The 21,432-nt window shown below is 43.2% G+C and overlaps 1 protein-coding gene across 1 annotated transcript in view; it reads right to left on the reverse strand.

The window, feature by feature from the left end:
- The window catches only part of LOC115458066 (dual oxidase 1-like), a 287,347-nt gene that overhangs the window by 142,763 nt on the left and 123,152 nt on the right, over positions 1–21,432 (reverse strand). Inside the window, exons 11-13 of the mRNA XM_030187873.1 lie at positions 18,141–18,243; positions 11,232–11,404; positions 4,164–4,339 (exon numbers count right to left, since the gene is read on the reverse strand). Of these exons, the coding sequence (XP_030043733.1) occupies positions 4,164–4,339; positions 11,232–11,404; positions 18,141–18,243 (452 nt within the window). The remainder of the gene's footprint in view (positions 1–4,163; positions 4,340–11,231; positions 11,405–18,140; positions 18,244–21,432) is intronic.

Raw genomic sequence — 21,432 nt, forward strand, 5'->3', positions numbered from 1 at the left:
TGAAATAAAGCGGCAGAAGTTTTTCTTGCAAAAATGTCCAAATCTCTATTTTCTAAACATATTTTAAAGATGTTTTTCTATTCAGTTTGCCTGCAGTGCATGTAAATCACAAGTAGGGGAGGGGAGGGGGGGGATTATCAGGGGCATATTGGGGGTGGGATTTGAGTATTCCCACAACTTGGACATTTTTCTGCCATAATGGAACAAAGCAAAAATGTCCAGGCATAAAAGTTACTACTACTACTACTACTTATCATTTCTATAGCGCTACTAGACATACGAAGCGCTGTACACTTGAACATGATGTTTTGGTCTGGACCTGTTTCAATAACTACTAAGTCATAAAAAGGTGCCGGAAATGACCAGATGACCACTGAAGGAATTAAGACATGGCCTCCCTTACTCCCCCAGTGGTCATTGACCCCCTACTACTCCCCAAAGATCTCTGGAGTAGCCTAGTGGTCAGTGCAGTGTACTATAGATAAGGGGACCCAGACCCATATCCCACTCTAACTGTTACACTTGTGGTGGAAAGCATGAGCCCTCCAAAACCCACCCAAAACCTAGAGTACCCATAAATAGGTGATACCTGAAGGCATAAGGGCAATTGTAGTGTGAAGAGTTATGCTAGCCCTTGCTCTCAGTAATACAGGCCAATGGCTCATAATAAGAGCTAGGCCTCTCTTAAAATCAAAATAATCTCTGATACAAAAGAGAGCTAGCCTGTAAAAATCAGAGATCATCTTTGACACAGTTACATTTCACTGTGGCAAGTGCTGAAATGAGGTAATTGAGAGCTGGCAAGGGTGGGGGCAATCTATTCTATAAACAATCCTAAGACTGGCACCTGCAAGACGTCATAAGCAAGAGTTGCTATGGTTATGTAGAGATAGTACTGGGTCAGCTGCACCCCGGGTGAGAACATCCAAAGGGGGGGGGCTAGAGGGGAACATATGAAGTCATTCTGATCAACTGATAAGAACCAAGAGCCCTGTTGAGACAGCTGGGGTCCATTGAAATGAATAGGGCCAAAATTGTATATAAGGAGCAGTTTGAGGAGTATTAGAGCAGACGAGAGGAGAAGAAGACCAGAGAAGGAAGACTCCAGAAGGCTAGAGAGAGAGGACGTGCCATGATATGCTGCCCCATTATATGAATGCTTGACAACTGTACTGCTATTGGTAAGATTGTAATAAACTATCTTATTATATCTACTATATACTGGGTTCCTTTCTAATTACAAGGGTCTATACTGCCTTGACGGTGTAAGCCTGTCATGAGCAGATACAGGGTTGGGGTAATTAAGCATCTAGAGGGGATTTGCAGTTCTTTCTAGGATAGTACAGAGAGCCCATGGCTTCCGCTGCGCAAATGGGTGAGGCAGATCCTAATTATAAACAAGTGGTATACACTTAGATACAGTAGGTTTTGGGTGGGTTTTGGAAGGGTCTCCATAAAATATAAGGGGGTAACAGTGAGATGTGTACCTGGGACCTTTTTTGTGAAGTCCACTGCAGTGCCCCCTAGGGTGCCCCACTGTTCTGCAGGATGTCTGTGTGGCCAATCTACTAAGAATGCTGCCCCCCTCCCCATACATCCTAATGGCTTGTTTTGCACATTTTCCCCTTGGACATTTCTTCTTTTTTTTTTTCCAAAAATGGTCACAAAAGAAAAATGCAATGAGCACAAAACATTTAAAAACGTCTAGGAAATAACCATTTTTGAAAAAAAAAAAGAGACTTTTTCAGGTTTGAAAATGGCCATGTTTGCTGCTTGATTTTTGGACATTATCAGTAAAACATCCAAAGTTGGATTTAGACATCATATCGAAAATGCCCCTCCACATATCCTAAGTTCTTGGAGGAGTACCTCCTGGATTAGGTTGAAGTTTTAGGCATGCTTGGGATAGATAAAGACAACAGTGGTAGGAACATGTAACAAAGAAAGGTGATGAATGGTGAAATAATATCTGAAGCATATCTATACAAAAATACAGGGAAGGCAAACTAACCCACCAAGCAAAATGCAAACACAAAAAAGTTTGCAAAACAAAGAATTTAAACAGGACTGCAAGGGGCTATAAACAATTTATACAAAAAAAAAAAAAAGAAAAAAAAGCCTTAAATATCAAACAGGCTACTAGGGCTAAAAGCTAAAAAAAAAAAAAAAAAAAAAAAGCCTGCATTCTACTCAAGTTCACTTTCATCATAGGCTCAATCTACCAGTAAACAAAAGACAGTGTAGAAAAAACTCCACCTAATGTAAAGAAAAACCAGACTACCCCGGTCAAAAATAGCCAAATCACTTACAGTCACTGCTGAAATTCTATTACTACTACTACTACTTAACATTTCTAGAGCGCTACTAGGGTTACGCAGCGCTGTACAAATTAACAAATCAGGATGGTCCCTGCTCAGGAGAGCTTACAATCTAAAGGACGAAATGTCAAGTTGGGGCAGTTACGGATTCCTGGGAAGAGGTGTAGTGATTAGGTGCCGAAGGCGACATTGAAGAGGTGGGTTTTGAGCAATGATTTGAAGATGGGTAGGGAGGGGGCCTGACGTATGGGCTCGGGGAGTTTGTTCCAAGCATGGGGTGAGGCGAGGCAGAAGGGGCGAAGCCTAGAGTTGACGGTGGTGGAGAAGGGTACTGAAAGGAGGGATTTGTCTTGAGAGCGGAGGTTACGGGTAGGGACATAAGGGGAGATGAGGGTGGAGAGGTAAGGAGGGGCTGCAGATCGAGTGCATTTGTAGGTGAGTAGAAGAAGCTTGAACTGTATGCGGTATCTGATTGGAAGCCAGTGAAGAGACTTGAGGAGAGGGGTGATATGAGTATATCAGTTAAGGCGGAAGATAAGACGTGCGGCAGAGTTCTGGATGGACTGCAGGGGGGATAGATGGCTAAGTGGGAGGCCGGTGAAGAGTAGGTTGCAGTAGTCAAGGCGAGAGGTAATGAGAGAGTGGATGAGGATTCGGGTGGTATGCTCGGAGCGGAAGGGGCGAATTTTGCTAATGTTATAGAGGAAGAAGCGACAGGTCTTGGCTATCTGCTGGATATGGGCAGAGAAGGAGAGGGAGGAGTCGAAGATGACACCGAGGTTGCGGGCAGATGAGACGGGGACGATGAGGGTGTTATCAACTGAGATAGAGAGTGAAGGGAGAGGAGAAGTGGGTTTGGGTGGGAAAACAATAAGTTCAGTCTTGGCCATGTTTAGTTTCAAGTGGCGGTTGGACATCCAGGCAGCAATGTCGGATAAGCAGGCCAGTACTTTGGCCTGGGTTTCCGCAGTGATTTCTGGTGTGGAGAGATAAAGCTGGGTGTCGTCGGCATAAAGATGATAGTGGAAACCATGAGAGGAGATCAGGGAGCCTAAGGAAGAGGTGTAGATTACAAAAATCAAATATGGCACCAGTTCCAAAAACAATCAAAAAACCATCTTGCTCAGAAAAATTAAAACACTTATCTTCAAGTGGCATCACCAGGCAGTTCTAAGACCAGTCAACGTCCTTGACAGTAAGCTGCACCAGATCCCACGAAGTTCCAAGATGCACTGAAATGGTAGAAACCAACCCCAAGGTCCACTAGATTCGCTGAGCTGCTTCAGTTCTGCCTCCTGAAGCAGCTCAGCAAAACAAGCAGCCCTTGTTGGGGTTGGTTTCTCCACTTCCATCTTTGCAATGCATCATGGAACTTCGTGGGATCTGGTACATCTTGTTGTCGAGGATGTTGATTGGTCCTGGAACTGCCTGATGATATCACTCGAAGATAAGTGATTTTTTTTTAGCAAGATGTTTTTTTGATTGTATTTGGAACTGGTGCCATATTTGATTTTTGAAACAGAGTGTAGCAGTGACTATAAGTGATTTGGCTATGTTTGACCCTTTTTTTTGGGGGGGGGGGGGTAGTCTGCTTTTCTCCACATTAGGTGGAGTTGTTTCCTACACCGTCTTCTGTTTACTGGTAGATTGAGCCTATGATGAAAGTGAACTTGAGTAGAGTGCAAGGTTTTTTGACTTTTAGCCCTAGTTGCCTGATTGATTTTTGAGGCTTTTTTAAAAATACAAATTATTTATAGCCCCTTCCAGTCCTGTTTAAATTCTATGTTTAGCATACTTTTTTGTGTTTGTGCTTTGCTTGAAGCATATCTATGCAATAATTCTTACCCATTGTTAAGATTTTCAAACCAGAATCTATCTGCATTTCGAAGACGGACAAATTGGTCCAAGAAGATTGCACTAAAGAGCTCTCCTGGGTCTCCATTGCTCTCAAACATGGCTCCAGGTATGGCTTCCAGTTTTGATATGTCATTGTCATACAGCGCTGCTAAATCATCAATGACCTGTAAGAAACCCAGGGAATGAAATTAAACCTAATTCACAAATACTTCTCCTTAAATTCATTGCTAGCCCTTAAAATGTCCCTCAGTCTCTCCCTCCCCGCTCCTGCCCCTTTAATCTGGTTTCAATTGGATTCATATCCTCAGCCCCAAATGTCTCATTTTGATTGCAGTATATTTCTATTGGGTAGGGAGTGAATGATGATGGAGCCAATGGAGCACTTCTGGCATGGTCTCCCATCCACAGTATCTTACAAAATAATTCACATGGTTGCTATGGCCTCACCTTATTCATTTTGCAATCTAAATTTGGCTACAGCCAGTACAGAGGTCAGACACTAAGAGCCTTATTCTATAAAGATTATGCTCCTAAATTTGTAAGTATAATTTACACTCCTAAATGTATGCTTCTAAATTACGAGCATAATCTATTTAAGAGCATAAACTTAGGACCATAACCTTTATAGAATAAGGCCCTAATTGTTGAAAGGAACAAGTTATCCTGTCAATCACATAGGAGTCAATTCTATAATTTGGGTGCTAAAATGCAGGGCACTGAGCACAAATTCTATAGCAGCATCCGGGTGCTCAGTTTCCATTACAGAATAGAGCATAAATTGGCATTTGCGCCCCGACATTTAGGTGTTGTCACTTACACCATGTAAATGTTAGCATGCAAGTATGGCACTTTATTCTATAAGTTACATATGTAAGTATGGGACTTGCCCATGCTCCCCTTATGTGTATGCCCAACCAGCACCTGTGCATGTGAATGTTACATTCACCTTCATAGGTGCTAGTGTACTATAAACAGCACCCAAAGTTGGGCAATGGAATGATCTGTGCTAAGCTAGTATTCTGCAAAGGGCGCTCTGTGCAGAACAAGCTTTCCAGAATACTGGCTTAGCATGCATAAATTGCAGTATTCTATAACACCTACATTTTGACCTGCCCATGCCCCTCCCCTGACCACACCCCCTTTGAAGTTGCACGTTATGAAATTGAGGCATGCATGTTATAGAATAGGGCATAGGGCAGATCCATATGCAAGTTCTAATTACTGCCAATTAAGTGCTTGTTAAATGCTAATAACTGTTATAGCCTAATAGGCTAATTAGTTTATGTGTGGATCTGTGATCCATGCCTAAATTTGGGCAACCTATACAGACTCCGATGCTATGGCGCTTACATTTAGGCACTATTCGGCTGATATTTAAAACTATTTAACCATCCATGAACAACTTCTTTCTGGTTAAATAGCCTAAAGCCGGCTAAGTGCTAATATTCAGTGTGAGATAGTCAGCTCTCTCGGCTGAATATTACCACTTAGCGGCTAGTCTGGTCACCAGCTGTGTCACGTCAATATTCATTGGCTGACTGGCTAAGTTTAGTGGCCAGATAGACCTGCGTAAATAGCAGGTTATCTATGGGTGCTATAACTTAGCTGGTCAGCTGCTGAATATCAGCTTAACCGGCTAAGGGGCCCAATGTGCGCCAAAATGGAGTTACCACCCAGCTACCATGTGGGTCTTGTGGTAATTTCATTTTTGGCGTGCGTACAATAAATAATTTTTATTTTCAGATGTGCGTATCGGACATGCGCCAAATGGCATTTGATGCACGTAGGTCATTACTACCCAGTTACCACGTGAGACTTTGAAAATTGCCACATGCTCATTTTGGGTCTGAGACCTTAATGCCAGCCATTGACCTAGTGGTAAAGTCTCACGCGGTAACTGGGTGGTAATGACCGACGTGCATCAAATGCCACTTGGCGCGTGTCCGATACGCGCCAAGTGGCATTTGCTGCACCACCATTTTTGGCAAAAATTTTAAAAAGGCATTTTTTACAGGTGTGCCAAAAAATGATTCTGCGTGAGCCCAAAGCACGCATCTACACTACTGCAGGCCACTTTTCAGCGTGACTTTGCAAAAGGGCCCCAATGTTTTTTAGCGGCCAAAGAAACCGGAAATTCAATGCCGGTCACTGGATATGGCCCCGGCATTGAATTTCTGGGTTCACCTCCAACTGTGGGAGTTAGCCAGGCTCCCTCCCACAGTCTCAATATTGGCCCATAAGAATACAGAATTAGGGGAATAGAGGATAATTTTATAACAGGTGGCCCTATTTGTGAAGGTCATATAGATACCTATGAGTCTTTATTGAAGATGCTAAAGTTAGATGCCTCTCCTGCTTATAATCGAACGAGAAAAATGCCCAAGTTCCGACCTAAATCGGGAGATGGACGTTTATCTCACAAAAACGAATAAAGCGGTATAATCGAAAGCCGATTTTGGACGTTTTCAACTGCACTCCGTCGCGGATGCGGACAAAGTTGATGGGGGCGTGTCAGAGGTGTGGCGAAGGCGGAACTGGGGCGTGGTTATCTGCCGAACAAAGATGGGCGCATTTCACCGATAATGGGAAAAAAGTATGCGTTTTTAGCTAGAATTTAGGACACTTTTCCTGGACCCTGTTTTTTCACGAATAAGGCCCCAAAAAGTGCCCTAAATGACCAGATGACCACTGGAGGGAATCGGGGATGACCTCCCCTGACTCCCCAGTGGTCACTAACCCCCTCCCACCACAAAAAAATGATGTTTCACAACTTTTTATTTTCACCCTCAAATGTCATACCCAGCTCCCTGGCAGCAGTATGCAGGTCCCTGGAGGAGTTGTTAGGGGGTGCAGTGGACTTCAGGCAGGTGGACCCAGGCCCATCCCCCCTACCTGTTACAATTGTGCTGCTTAATGCTTATTAGTCGTCCAACCCCCCCAAACCCACTGTACCCACATGTAGGTGCCCCCCTTCACCCCTTAGGGCTATAGTAATGGTGTAGACTTGTGGGCAGTGGGTTTTGAGGGGGATTTGGGGGGCTCAACACACAAGGGAAGGGTGCTATGCACCTGGGAGCTCTTTTACCTGTTTTTTTGGTTTTGTAAAAGTGCCCCCTAGGGTGCCTGGTTGATGTCCTGGCATGTGAGGGGGACCAGTGCACTACGAATCCTGGCCCCTCCCACGAATAAATGTCTTGGATTTATTCGTTTTTGAGCTGGGCGCTTTCATTTTCCATTATCGCTGAAAAACAAAAACGCCCAGCTCACACATTGTTGAATAAAACATGGGCGTCTATTTTTTCCCAAAATACGGTTCGGTCCACCCCTTCACGGACCCGTTCTCAGAGATAAACGCCCATGGAGATAGGCGTTTTCGTTCAATTATGCCCCTCTATGTAACTTTTTAAAATACTAGATGTAAACTAGCAAAATTGCATTTGGATTGAAGTTGCAGACATTTATACCTGATCAGGAGCATGTGTAAATTTAAGTGCATAAAACTTATTTATTTATTTATTGGGATATTATCCATCTTTGGGGCCCTTTTACTAAGCTGCGGTAAAACGTGGACTGCAGTAGTGTGAACACATGAAAGTGGCATGCGCTCAGCATGTACTGTGACTGGGGAAAAAGGCTTTTTTAATGGGGCAGTAAATGGCTGTGTGGTAAAATTAAACATAGCGCATGGCTATTTACTGCCTGAGCACTTACCGCACCCATTGACCTAGTGGTAAGGGCTCACGTGCTACTTGCACAGTAATCATGCAGCATGCGGCATTGTGGCTGCACTGCCGATTACTGCTGGGAGCGCCTCCCCATGGTAGAAAATAGAAAATTATTTTCTACCGTACAAAACAATGCATGCTAACTTTGGAATTACTGCCAGGCGCCTGTTGGTAGTGCCAATTTGGTGCATACTACTCTGCGTTAACCCTACCACAGCTTGGTAAAAGGGGGCCCCTTTATAACCAGATTTACCCAAGGTGGCGTACAGCAGGTATAGCTTGATGAAAAACTTACAATTATGTTAACAGTATAACAAAATTAAGGGGTCCTTTTACTAAGCTGCACAGGCGCCTATATATGCACAACGTACGTCAACTTGGAATTACTGCCTGGCTACTGCATGGCCTTGGCGGTAATTTCATTTTTTTACACGCGTCCACTATGTGCGTCAGAAAATATTTTTTATTTTCCGGCACGTGGTGCTAACTGGGCAGTAATCGGCATTGTATGCGCAATGACCATTACTGCCCGGTTAAAGCATGAGACCTTACCACTAAGTGAATGGGTGGCGGTAAGGTCTCAGATCCAAAATGGATGCATGCCAATTTTTATTTTGCCATATGTCCATTTTCGGCAAAAAAAGGCCTTTTTGCAGTCGCACTGAAAAATGGATCTGTGTGCATCCAAAACAGACGCCTACACTAGCGCAGGCCATTTTTCAGCACACCTTAGTAAAAGGACCCCAAAATGACCAAATATAAGCATAAATACAACCAATGAGGTAAACTTACGTATCTAAACTGTAATTCTGACCATGCTCCACTCAAACTTGGTCCCAGAAAGTGCCTGTATGTGGGTCATGTAAAAATACATGCCTTATCGTCAACACCCTCAATGCCCCTTCTATGTTTGTAAAGTGGTTTTTACAAACAAAAATCCTTTATAAAATGATTTCCTTAATTAGTTGGAAGAGACACAAAGAGGGGCAGAATCGAAAGGGGCGCCCACATTTTCCTGAGGACGTCCTCGCAGGATGTCCCGGCGAAGGGGCGGGGGAAACCCATATTATCAAAACAAGATGGGAGGCCATCTTTCGTTTCGATAATATGGTCGGGGACACCCAAATCGCGAAATTTAGGTCGACCTTAGAGATGGTCATCCTTAGAGACGGTCGTCCTCGATTTTCAGCCATAATGGAAACCGAGGACGCCCATCTCAGAAACGACCAAATCCAAGCCATTTGGTCATGGGAGGAGCCAGCATTCGTAGTGCACTGGTCCCCCTGACATGCCAAGACACCAACCGGGCACCCTAGGGGGCACTACAGTGGACTTCATAAACTGCTCCCAGGTGCATAGCTCCCTTACCTTCTGTGCTGAGCCCCCCAACCCCCCAAAACCCACTCCCCACAACTGTACACCACTACCATAGCCCTTATGGGTGAAGGGGGGCACCTAGATGTGGGTACAGTGGGTTTTGGGTGGGTTTTGAAGGGCTCACATTTACCACCACAAGTGTAACAGGTGGGGGGGGGGGGGGGGGGGGGGCTGGGTCCACCTGCCTGAAGTGCACTGCACCCATTAAAAATGCTCCAGGGACCTGCATACTGCTGTCATAGAGCTGGGTATGATATTTGAGGCTGGCATAGAGGCTGGAAAAAATATTTTAAATTTTTTTTTGAGGGTGGTAGGGGGTTAGTGACCATTGGGGGAGTGAGGGGAGGTCATCCCCCATTCCCTCCGGTGGTCATCTGGTCATTTAGGGCACATTTTTGTGGCTTGGTCATAAGAAAAAAAGTACCAGGTAAAGTCATCCAAGTGTTCATCAGGGACGCCCTTTTTTCCATTGTTGGTCGAGGACGCCCTTGTGTTAGGCACGCCCCAGTCCCACCTTTGCTACGCTTCCGACACGCCCCCGTGAACTTTGGTCATTCCCGAGACGGAAAGCAGTTGAGGACGCCCAAAATTGGCTTTCAATTATGCCGATTTGGGCGACACTGTGAGAAGGACGCCCATCTTGCGATTTGTGTTGAAAGATGGGCGCCCTTCTCTTTTGAAAATAAGCCTGAAAGTGGGCCAGGTAAAATTAGGAGCTTCATTAGAACACCAAAGGGTCATTTACTAAAAGTGAATATGTGCTAATGCTGTTATTGCGCATCATTTGCAGCAGGACCCATTTTATGCTGGTGTGCAGTTAGTTACTGACTCTTTAGGAGGCCCTTTTACAAAGCCATGTAGGCGCCTACGCACACCCAATGCGTGTCAATTCAGAAGTTACTGCCCGGCTACCATGTGGCCCGGGTGGTAATTTCATTTTTTGCGCTCGTCCGCTATGTGCACAGGAAAATAACTTGTATTTTCTGGCGTGTGGCAGAAACTGGGCGGTAGTCATCATTCTACGTGCGTAAATCATTACCGCTCCGTTAACGCATGAGACCTTACCACTAAGTCAATGAGTGGTGGTAAAGTCTCAGGTAGAAAATGGACGCATGCCAATTTTTATTTTGTCGCACATCCATTTTCGGCCCAAAAAAAAAAGGCCTTTTTTGCAGCTGCATTGAAAAATGGAGCTGCACGCGTCCAATACACATGTCTACACCAGGGCAGTCCATTTTTACTACTACTACTACTACTACTTAACATTTCTAGAGCGCACCTTAGTAAAAGGACCCCTGAATGTTTGTAGTTGCCAGCTTTGATCCTCGATCCCTGATACAGACTTTGCATGAGAAAAGGACCTTAGTGGCTAAAGTTAGAATAGTAGTTTAGCTGCAGTATCAAAATATTGTTCATTTTGATGTAGCTTATCCATTACTTCTGAATTCACTCTGTTAATTGCTAATCAAATGGCTGCAGATACACAGCTACACTGTTCTAAACACCTCCAGGAATTCACCTGTCAGGTTTCGTGGCAGTGAGGATAGCCACGAGTCCTTTATTAGGCCCGACACGGGCCGTGTTTTGATGACAAGCGCCTGCATCAGGGGTCAATAGAATCAATGTATTGAAAATAGTGAGCTAAAAGCCCATAAAATCAACAAATCAAAGCAGGTTAAAAACATGGTATCCATGGAGAATCATAGTGCCTCATAGCACTGTTATCAATACATTGATTCTATTGACCCCTGACGCAGGACTTGAATGGCCCTTGGTGCTTTTTTTTTAGTTTCTTCATCGTTGTATGTGCTTCGACCGGCCCTCTCTTCTGCTGTTGCATTAGGTTTAGTGGCAGTGCCATCACTTTCACCATAGATAGCACAAATCAAAGTTCCTTATCATGGTCTCTGAAGACAGAATTGTGACAACATCTTGCATCAAACAATGGTCTGACCTGCTTGTTTTCTTGGTATAACCCTGGATTAATATCCTGCCAGTCTTTAATTGGATGAAGCGCAAAGAACTGCCGAGCATTGTTATAGCAGCAAAGCCCCAAGTCACGCCCTCGCTGGATACTGCCAGCCACATAGTCTGTGCGAGAATACTTCATCGGTCCGTACCAGAAATCTGAATGCAAACAATAAAAATATATAACATTTAGAAAAGGGAAACTAAAATATGAATAATGAAGAAACATCCTTAATAAATTTGTAACTATTTGATGTTTCGGCATGCCGTCCTCTTTGCATTAATAACTATTGATATTAATGCAAAGAGGACGGCATGCCGAAACATCAAACAAACTATTGTCCAGTCATGAGCTCACATAACAGACAACACAGCAGCTGGTAGAATCAGCAAAGTTTCTTGCCTTCTTTTTCTTTTGAATAGCATCGTCATTTGTAAAAAAATGGTGAATGCCTCAGAGCAACTGTGAATAACATTGAATGGTTTATCTTACTTTCGAGTGGACAAGTTAGACGATTCAAGATATATTACAGTCTGCATCTCTAAAGATGCATTAAATTCTTGTACGCTATTTTGAGAAATAGAGCACTAGAAGGCATCCATTTTAAAGACTCCTGAGGTAGGCCGTTATGGAAGAAACACGATTTGTGTTGAGCCTTTGGATGTTTTGATTAAAATTTCATTTATTATACAAAAATCATCTAGTCTATTTCTCTTTTAGTGTCACCTTTGCTGTGTTTGTTAACATCCTATAGTGCCACAGTCCCAGTTTCAGAAGAATATGATGCTTTTTGTGTGCTTGTGATATTGAGACAACACAGCCAGGGCTAGCCCAGGAAAAAGTATCAAACTCTGTGGACTCTACTTCCTACTTAAGTCTTCTAATACAGAACTTCCCATAGCTTGTTATATATTCAAAAATGGCTAATCTGAAAAAGATGAATTTTCCCGCATTGGGAGACTTGATCTGGTGACCCCTCAGCCTGTTATATTTTCATCACGGCTAATCTGAAAACCTATGAAATGAACTTGCACATAGTGGAGATCTATCTATCAGTGGCGTACCGAGGGCGGGGTAGTGGGTGCGGGCCACCCTGGGTGCACACAGCAGGAGGGGTGCAGGGAGCAGCCGCACGGCTGTCGGCTCCACTGGTTCCCTGCTCTCTCTGCTATTACTTCCTGTTCCGGGGCAGAGGGAGCAGGGAACCAGCCGAGCGGCTGCTCCCAGCAGGTACGAAGAATGCACCGGGGGGGGGGGGGGGGCTTGGAGGTGATGCGCTGGGGGTTGCACCTGGGGGGGGGGGCACATGACGCTGCACCTGGGGAGGGGGGGTGTGCAGTGGCAATCCCTTGGTGGCAGCTGACCAAGAAACACCACTGCTGTCTATGCAAATTTATTTCATGCATGTGCATTGTGGTTATCCTGAACACCAGACTGATTTGAGGGTTCATCAAGATAGGTTTGGGAAGTGCTGCTCTAAGGAATGCTGGAGAACAGGAAAAAGATCGTGATAAAGAGGCACACTCTTATTTTGCACAAGCAGCAGCACCATAAACCTAAAAAAGTGTGAATGATAGGGGAGACTAAAGGAATTTTTAAAAAGTTTGGATAGCTTCCTAAAAGAAAAGTCCATAAGCCAACAGGATTCTGGGCTTAATAGACTCCCAGAGTATGGCAATACTTAAACACTTATGTACGTTTTTACACACACACACATATATATATATATATATAGAGAGAGAGAGAGAGAGAGAGAGAGAGACAGACAGACAGACAGACAGACAGACAGAGAGTGAGAGAGAGACAGAGAGAGAGAGAGAGAGAGAGAGAGAGAGAGAGAGATTGGTGAGCAAAGGAAAGGAGAAAGGCACAGCCTCTGCAGATCCAAAGAATGTACAAGGCAGCAGAGTGGTAAGATTTTGTGAGAAGTATATCCAGAGAGGAAATTTACGACTACTGCATATCTCAGTATATATGTAAAAGCATATGTAAAATAGATATCTTACAAGTTTCTTTCATCTATTAATTCAATAATATGATAAGTTTTATCTGACAGTATGTTGCTTATTTTAGAAAGGTCTATTCGTGTTTTGGATGTCTCAAACCAGCATTTAGCTATCAACATTGCATGGATGTTCAAATACCAATTTTATAAAACCAGAACATGGATGCCCATATGGCAAGGGGGCTTGGTCTGGGCATGTTTGTGGTGGGACTAGGGAGGGGCCAAAAGATGGTCGATCAGCTTGCAGAAGGGGAACGAGTGTCCATGTTCAAAAAGATGGATGTTCATATTTAAACCTGGTATTGGCACCTCCATGTTACAGAAAGGTGCTCCAATTGAGCATTTCTGCAATGAATGGAGTAAGGGAAGTCAAGTAGATATTTTCCTGTTGCTGGAGGGCTCACAATTTAAAACAAACAAAAAGAAATTTACAAAAAGCTGCAGTAGAATTTAAACTAGCAACCTCTGGATCTCTGTCCTGATTCTCAGCAGGCTGTTCTATTAGACAATTCCTTCACAGGGACAGCTAAGTGACCATTTTATAATAAGGATGTTTCTCTGATGTCACACAGACATCTCTTGTTTTGCCTCATTCATAGTTATCTTTTCTGTTTGTGAAATGAATGTTCATGCTGGACATAGCCAGAACTTGGACATCCATTTTCCTGTATCTTAGAACAGGCTGTATGTAAGCAGATCATGTTCTAAAATACATGAGACATGACACAGGCTCAGACATCCATATTCTGAGCTGGACATCCTTTCTAAAACTTGGCTCCATATTAGTTTATTTTACAACTTGCACATATGATTTGTTTACTTACTTAATTGATCCAGTTGGTTTTCTATTACATTCAAATTTTTAGCTGATTATTAAGTTGTAATGTAAAATATTGAATATAATTGTATTTTGGCACTCTGGATATGTATGGATATATTTTATACTGTTCTACAGCTATGGATCCCTGATGTAGGCATTCAGCCAAAAGGTGGCCATGTCGGGTCACTGGAGTTGCATCTGTTTAAAAAAAAAAAAATCACTACCTGATTTATATCTCCTCTGCTGCTTTGTTTGTCCTTTGGATCTGCAGATGTGCTTTTCTCCTTTTCTTTGGTCTGCCTTCCCCACTGCTTCATGCGTATAGATATCACCAGAAGCAATACAGCTAAAACTAAATTCTTATCCTCTTGAGAATACTCACACGTCAGAGGGATCGATCTGGCATCCTGCTCCTGGTAATATTTTTTATATTTTATTGTTGAGCTTTCTGCTTGTATTCTAGATTTAAGTTTCAGGCAGATGCCAAAAGAATATAGCTGTGTTGGTTTTTATTATAAAGTTACTGGAGCTAGTAACAGTGCTGCGGTGTGGTCTTTTGTCTAGTGGTAAGCCAATGGGTTATAACATAACTGTATAATAAAAGAGGATGGCATAAAATAAATTACAAATATAGGTAAGCTGTGGTAAGAGGGATCCTATGCTAGCGGTAGCGGCTGTTTTTGCTGTGTGCTAGGGCCCCTTTTACCGCAGCAGGTAAAAAGGCCAACAAAAGAAATGACCATGCGGTAAGTTTGCACACTGCATGACCATTTCAGGGGTGAACACTTACTGCTGTGCTAACTCAATAGTAACTGGGCAGCATGCGGGAATGCCCAATTACCGCCGGTTAAACCCTGCGCTAGAAAATCAAACCTGATTTTCTGTAGCACTGAAAATAGCGCGCGCTGGGGGTGGAACAACCATCGGCATCCGCGTTGGACCGGCGGTAGGTCCGGGTTGCCATGTGGCAACCCTTTAGTAAAAGGGCCCCATAGATCACCATATTCTCTTTTTTTTCAGGAAGTTAATTTTTTTCCATTGTGGTCTGGGTCCAAATAGTTTTATTTCCTCTGCAGGTTCTGGTTCCAGGACATTTTCCCCATACTCTTTATCCCAAAACATTGAACAAATTCTCAACTTTATCCAAAAAGCAAAGAAGGAACTGAGCTCAGCTCATGCCCCATAACTAACAGTGGCCCACGGAGACAATAATATAATTAGTCAATCCCAGTGACCTCCACCGATAAATTCAGGTAGAAACCTTCACATCTGTAAAAAGGGACATTGGGTTATTTCTTCCATTTATGATATGAATCATCTGTGGACAGCTTTTGTCCAGTTGTGCAGTTGAATCTCAAATGCACCCCAAAGCACTTGCATCCACTCTCAAATGTATACCTGGACTCATCTAACAATTCCGAAGAACTGAAAGAAAATACTGTATGATTATTCAAATAGGCTAATTGTTGAATCAAGTGATAAGAGACAAAGGCCAATAGAGTGACTTGCTTCACATTAACTGGATGGACCTGGACCATGTCCTATATGTTCCTGAATGCTCATTCATAGCTTGGGATTCTTCTTATATGAAGCCACTAAGGAGGTAATTCTATAACTGGGCACCACATAGGAGCACATTCTATAATGGACAGTAGGCACCTATTTTCCTTTACAGAATACCACTGTAACCAGGTTTATACACATGTATGCAGGTAGGAGTGAGCACTTATGGAGATATACATTTACAGTAACTGTGAGTAAGTGGTAGTCATGCCCAAGACTCCACCCATGTGTACACCTCCCTTTTAAATGCATGCTAGGTAAGATTTGTGCATATTTACAGAATAGTGCTTAGGCACATTTTTGGCATGCACTCATATATAAGCACACAGATGTACACATATACCTGTATTCTAAATAAGTATATATGTAATCAGCACATAAATTTAGTGGCTACTTCATGGAACTACCTCCTAAGAGGGAAATTCTATAACCTAGCCACTCACGTTTATGTTTATTCTAAACATTTACTTGCATATATGTGAGCCTCCTGTCTGTGCTGGTTCCAATCTCAAAATGGCTGCTGGGACCTCCAGTAGCAGTCTCGCAAGACTGCCACTGGAAACAGTGGTGTACCCAGGGGCATATCTGCGTGGGGCCACAGGGGCTTGGGCCCCCACAGATTTCGCTCTGGCCTCCCCTCCCGCCATCAACCCTCCCCCGCTGCTTGCCTTTGCTGGCGGGAGACCCCAACTCCCACCAGCCGAGGTCCGCTTTCTCCTGCCTTTAAAAATATTTCTTCAGCTGGCGGGGGACCCCCAACCTCCACCAGCCGACCCGAGGTCTTCAAAGTTCTTCTTCGTCCGACTCCTCCGTGGCCATGCTGTAACGCTATTGATTGAATCCAGTTCGGAGTCTGATGTCGCAGCTGAAGAAATATTTTTAAAGGCAGGAGGAAGTGGACCTCGGCTGGTGGGGGTTGGGGTCCCCTGCCAGCAAAGGCAAGCAGCGGGGGAGGGTTGACGGCGGGAGGGGGGGTGGAGAGAGTCGATGGCGGCGGGGGGGTCGGTGGTGCCGGGGGGGGGGCTAAAATGTGCCTCCTCCCTCTGGCTCTGGCCCCCCCTACTGCCGAAGTCCAGATACGTCCCTGGGTGTACCTAGCTTGGTTGCCACCTGGGGTGGATCACCCCCTTCTCCAGGCACATCACTCCCCCTGTCCTTCCTCCTCAAAGCAGTAAGGGGGTGCAGTTACAGAGTCATAGTCTACAGGCACACAGCTGTCGGCTCTGCTGGTCCCCTACCTTAGAAGAAGTTGACATCAAAGGGGGCAAGGGACTGGCAGAACTGATAGCTGTGCACTTGTATACTGTGGCTCTGCTCTCAATGTACGCTCTTACTGACTGTACCCACCACCCTGCCTGTTGTACACCACTGGCTGGAAGTCCCAGAGGCCATTTTGACTGGAACTGGCCATATGCAGGAGCGAGTAGGGAAGCTCCTCATCCTTATCCACCAATGATAAGGTAGGCCCAGTAGGGGGCTGTTGCTGGGGAGTGGTGAGTTTGGAAGGTGGGCTTTTTTGACCATGGGGGGGGGGGGGGGGGGGGGGAAGTGGGGGCAGTTTCAGTTTCTCCTAAAACCGAGTGGCCAATTTCAGTTTCAGATTCAGTTTTGATAGAAACTGAATATCTCAGTTTCGGTTGGGCTCTGCTTGCACTTATCCCAGTTCCATGGCTAGTGTAAATGTGAGCACCTGAATGTTAGACATGTCTATACCGGGTAACTCTGTAAAGAAAATTAGGCAATTACTTTCCTTTAAAAAAACAGCTCCCACTGCCCAACCTCTGGACACATAAATGGAGACACCTAGTTATAAAATTGCCCCTAAAGGTGTGTCTCAAGCTCGTCCTGGTGTGCCCATTAGCCAGTTTGGTTTTCAAGCTATCCACAATGAATATGCATAAGATAGGGAATGTGGACAAGTCTCTCTCATCCATACTCTTTATGGATGTCCTTAGAACAGATTTCTTTGGGATTGTTTGGAGACGTTTTGCTTCGCATCTCAGAACCAGAGTTGAGTCTACCACCCAGTCAATCTGATTCACATTCCCATACTCATCTGGTTCTATCATGAGCAGAGCACAGTTAATTATCCTTCACCAGATAACATGAAATAAATAACAAATATTCATCATATTTATTTATTTATTGCATTTGTATCCCACATTATCCCACCTCTTTGCAGGCTCAATGTGGCTTACAATTCATCATGGATACTGGAAATAGAAGAGAATATACATTTGGTTTTACAGAGGGTTTTGGGTTACATGGTGGTGAAATACATAATAGTGTTAAAGTAAAAGACGTTATAACACAGTTACACGTGCTGATCTTTGTGATATATCTTGTCAAAGAGATAGGTTTTCAATAGTTTACGGAAATTGGTCAATTCATAGACCATCTTCAGGTTGCGTGGTAACGCGTTCCAGAGCTGTGTGCTCATATAGGAAAAGGTAGATGCGTGCATTAATTAATATCAGAATGTACTTTTTAAAAATGTGAAAATTACCTCGTAAATCTTCCACTACAATGTGATCTTCTCTTTCTGCTATTTGAGAAGCCATTCCCAACAGCAGCTCATCTATGTCCACTGCTTTCTGAAGATTTGGATTCTAAAGTTAAAGAAATATGAGTTATTGAAATCCTTTTTCAAGTAACTGTCTAGTGCAGTGGTTCTCAACCCTGTCCTTGGGGATCACTTGGCCAGTCGGGTTTTCAGGATATCCACAATGAATATGTATGAGAGTTGTTTGAATACAATGAAAGCTCTGTGCATGAGGATATATCTTATACATATTCATTGTGTACAGCCTAAAATTTCAGCTGGCCAGATGGTTCTGAAGAACAGGGTTGAAAACCACTGGTCTAGTGAGTAAGACATTGCTACTGTAGCAATGTTCAGTCATTTCGACAGAAGAGACGCCATGAGTCATGCCATGATCCTGTGTGCTTTGGAAGGAAATGGAAGGTAGTTGTGAAAACTCATTTTTTTGTATTTTCCAGATTTTATATGCATGCTTTAACATGAAAATCTCAATGGCCTAGGAGCCAACTGTTCAAAACGATTGGGAGTACGAAACCCAATGGAAATTACCCCTCCTTGGATGCAGTCTGAGAGTTTGCTCAATACTCAGGGTACAAAAGCACCCACATCACCTATGCTCAATGGTCAGCAGTCACTTTACTTAACTGAGATACCATTTATCTATCTATCATATTTGATATCTCACCTGCTCAAACAACCTGAAATAATAATATAATATACATATTTATATTCCACCCACTACTTGTTTGGGCACAAGGCAAATTACAAAAAAGAAGCCAAAATAAACATTTCATCTAATAAAACTCAACAGAGAAGTACAGATAAACATTCTTAAGAACAAAAGTTATGAAATAAAAATGTTTTCACTTGATGATGAAAAACTAGATAAGAAGGTTGAGAGCAGAGGGCTGTATGTAAGCTGTTCCAAATTACAGATGCTTGGTAAGCAACAAGACTTTCCAATACTTTTTCATAATGTAAACTTTTTACTATTGGATAAAGCAGAAAGAATATTCTTCATCATTAAGGTTAAGGTTTTAACCAATCTAGGAAAGGACCAAAGACAAATATCTGACAGGAATTGTGCTGCCAAAAACCTTGGAGGAGTGGCCTAGTGGTTCGGGTGGTGGACTTTGGTCCTGAGGAACTGAGTTCAATTCCCACTTCAGGCACAGACAGCTCCTTGTGACTCTGGGCAAGTCACTTAACCCTCCATTGCCCCATGTAAGCCGCATTGAGCCTGCCATGAGTGGGAAAGTGCGGGGTACAAATGTAACAAAAAAAAAACATGGCACCTTAAATGTAACTCTAGCCTGAAATGGCAATATAACTGAATCAGTACAGATGTAGCTTGATCATATTAATGAGACTTATAAATGAATTTAGCAGCAGTGTTTTATAGTCATTTAAAAAGATACTAGTTAAAAAGGTACTAGTTAAAATAATGGTTTTTAAATGTTCATTAATATACTATTTAAAACCAAGACTCTCCCATACACAGGCTTTTACAAACGTCCTAAATCTTAGCATTGAAAGCTCTCTCCTTATTTCACAGGGATCATTATACACAAGATATTATCCTACAAATTGAAAAGCTTGTTTCCCAGTGGAAGTCTGGCCTATTTCACACAAAAATTGGGAACACATAGCTGTGAAGATCAAAAGCATCATTTCAGTACATAATGATGTAACAAAATGGCCAAGAGGATTCAGCATTCCTCAGGATCTTGAAAGGGATCAATAAAATACTACATTCTATTTTAGATGTTACTGGTAACCAGTGTAAATCATATATTTAAAAAAGGGCTATACTGTTGCTATGGCTTTTCCATGTGATCGGTCTTGCTGCTGTGTTCTCAATCAACTGAAATCTGTTTAATAACTATTTTGGCAAACAGTATTGCCATAATGGGAGCATAAGAACAGCTGTGCTGAGTCAGACCAAGATTCTTTGAGCCCTACATCGTGGCTCTGACATTGACCAGTCCAGGTCACAAGTACCTAGCAGATCCCCCAAAACAGATAAATATATTTCTCATAGTGAATTTCCAGGGATGATCAATGACTCTACCAAGTCTAACGTAACTTTTAGTGACTTTTCCTCCAGGAATTTGTCCAAACTTCTTTTGAATCCTTCTGCAGTGGCCTTGACCACATCCTCTAGCAACAGATTTCACAGTTTAATTATGCGCTACATGAAAAAAAATTCTACAATATTTTTTGAATCATTAGTTTCACAATATCCTCTTGTTTTTGCTTTTGAAAGGCTAAACAGCCATTCCCTATTTAACTGTTCCACCCCACTCACTTCTATCTTATCCCCTCTCAGTTATCTTTTCTCCAAGTTGAAAAGCCCTAACCTATTCAGCCTCTCTTTATAAGGGAGGTGTTCTGTCCCTTATCATTGCTGTCTTCCTTCTCTGAATCTTATCTAGGCTGTCTGATCAGAACTACACACAACACCCAAGATGTGGTTGCACCAGGGACCTATACAGATGATATTCTCTGTTTCTTCTCCATCCCTTTTTAGGTAATCCAGAACATCCTATTTGCTTTTTTAGCAGCCACAGAATACTGGGCTGAAAATGTAAATGTATTGCCCATAATCCCCCCCCCCCCCCCCCCCCCCAATATTCAGCCGACGGTGGGCAGTGCTTTGACTGCTCACAGTCGGTGTTCAAAATTGAATATTCAATGCTGGGCTCTTTCCAGTGACTGGAAATGACTATCTAGGTTTTTCAATGCCAGCAAGCACATGATCGGTTAAGTCGATAAACCAAGAAAAGAACACAGCGAAGGTGACAGGATGGATGACACCAAACAAACTTCTACTGGACTCAGAAAAAAGTTCACAGCAAGAGTTTATTTTTAAAAAACTGGACTCGACACGAGTCGTGTTTCGGCCGTTCAGGCCTGCCTCAGGAGTCCCTGTATGGCAAAGTGCTATTGGTTCTCATAAGGAGAGTCTTGTGCAAACACTGGATTTCTCTAACAACACTTTAGGAAAATGGAGAAAGAAAACTTCTTAGCTTCTTGATGAGAGTGTGAGCGTCACTGTTCTTAAAAAGCATGTGATGCTCGAACTCTCATCAAGAAGCTAAGAAGTTTTCTTTCTTCATTTTCCTAAGGTGTTGTTAAAGAAATCCAGTGTTTGCACAAGACTCTCTTTATGAGAACCAATAGCATTTTGCCATACAGGGACTCCTGAGGCAGGCCTGAACGGCCGAAACACGACTCGTGTCGAGTTCAGTTTTTT

This window comes from Microcaecilia unicolor, chromosome 1 (assembly GCF_901765095.1).
Source record: "Microcaecilia unicolor chromosome 1, aMicUni1.1, whole genome shotgun sequence".
Taxonomy (NCBI): domain Eukaryota; kingdom Metazoa; phylum Chordata; class Amphibia; order Gymnophiona; family Siphonopidae; genus Microcaecilia; species Microcaecilia unicolor.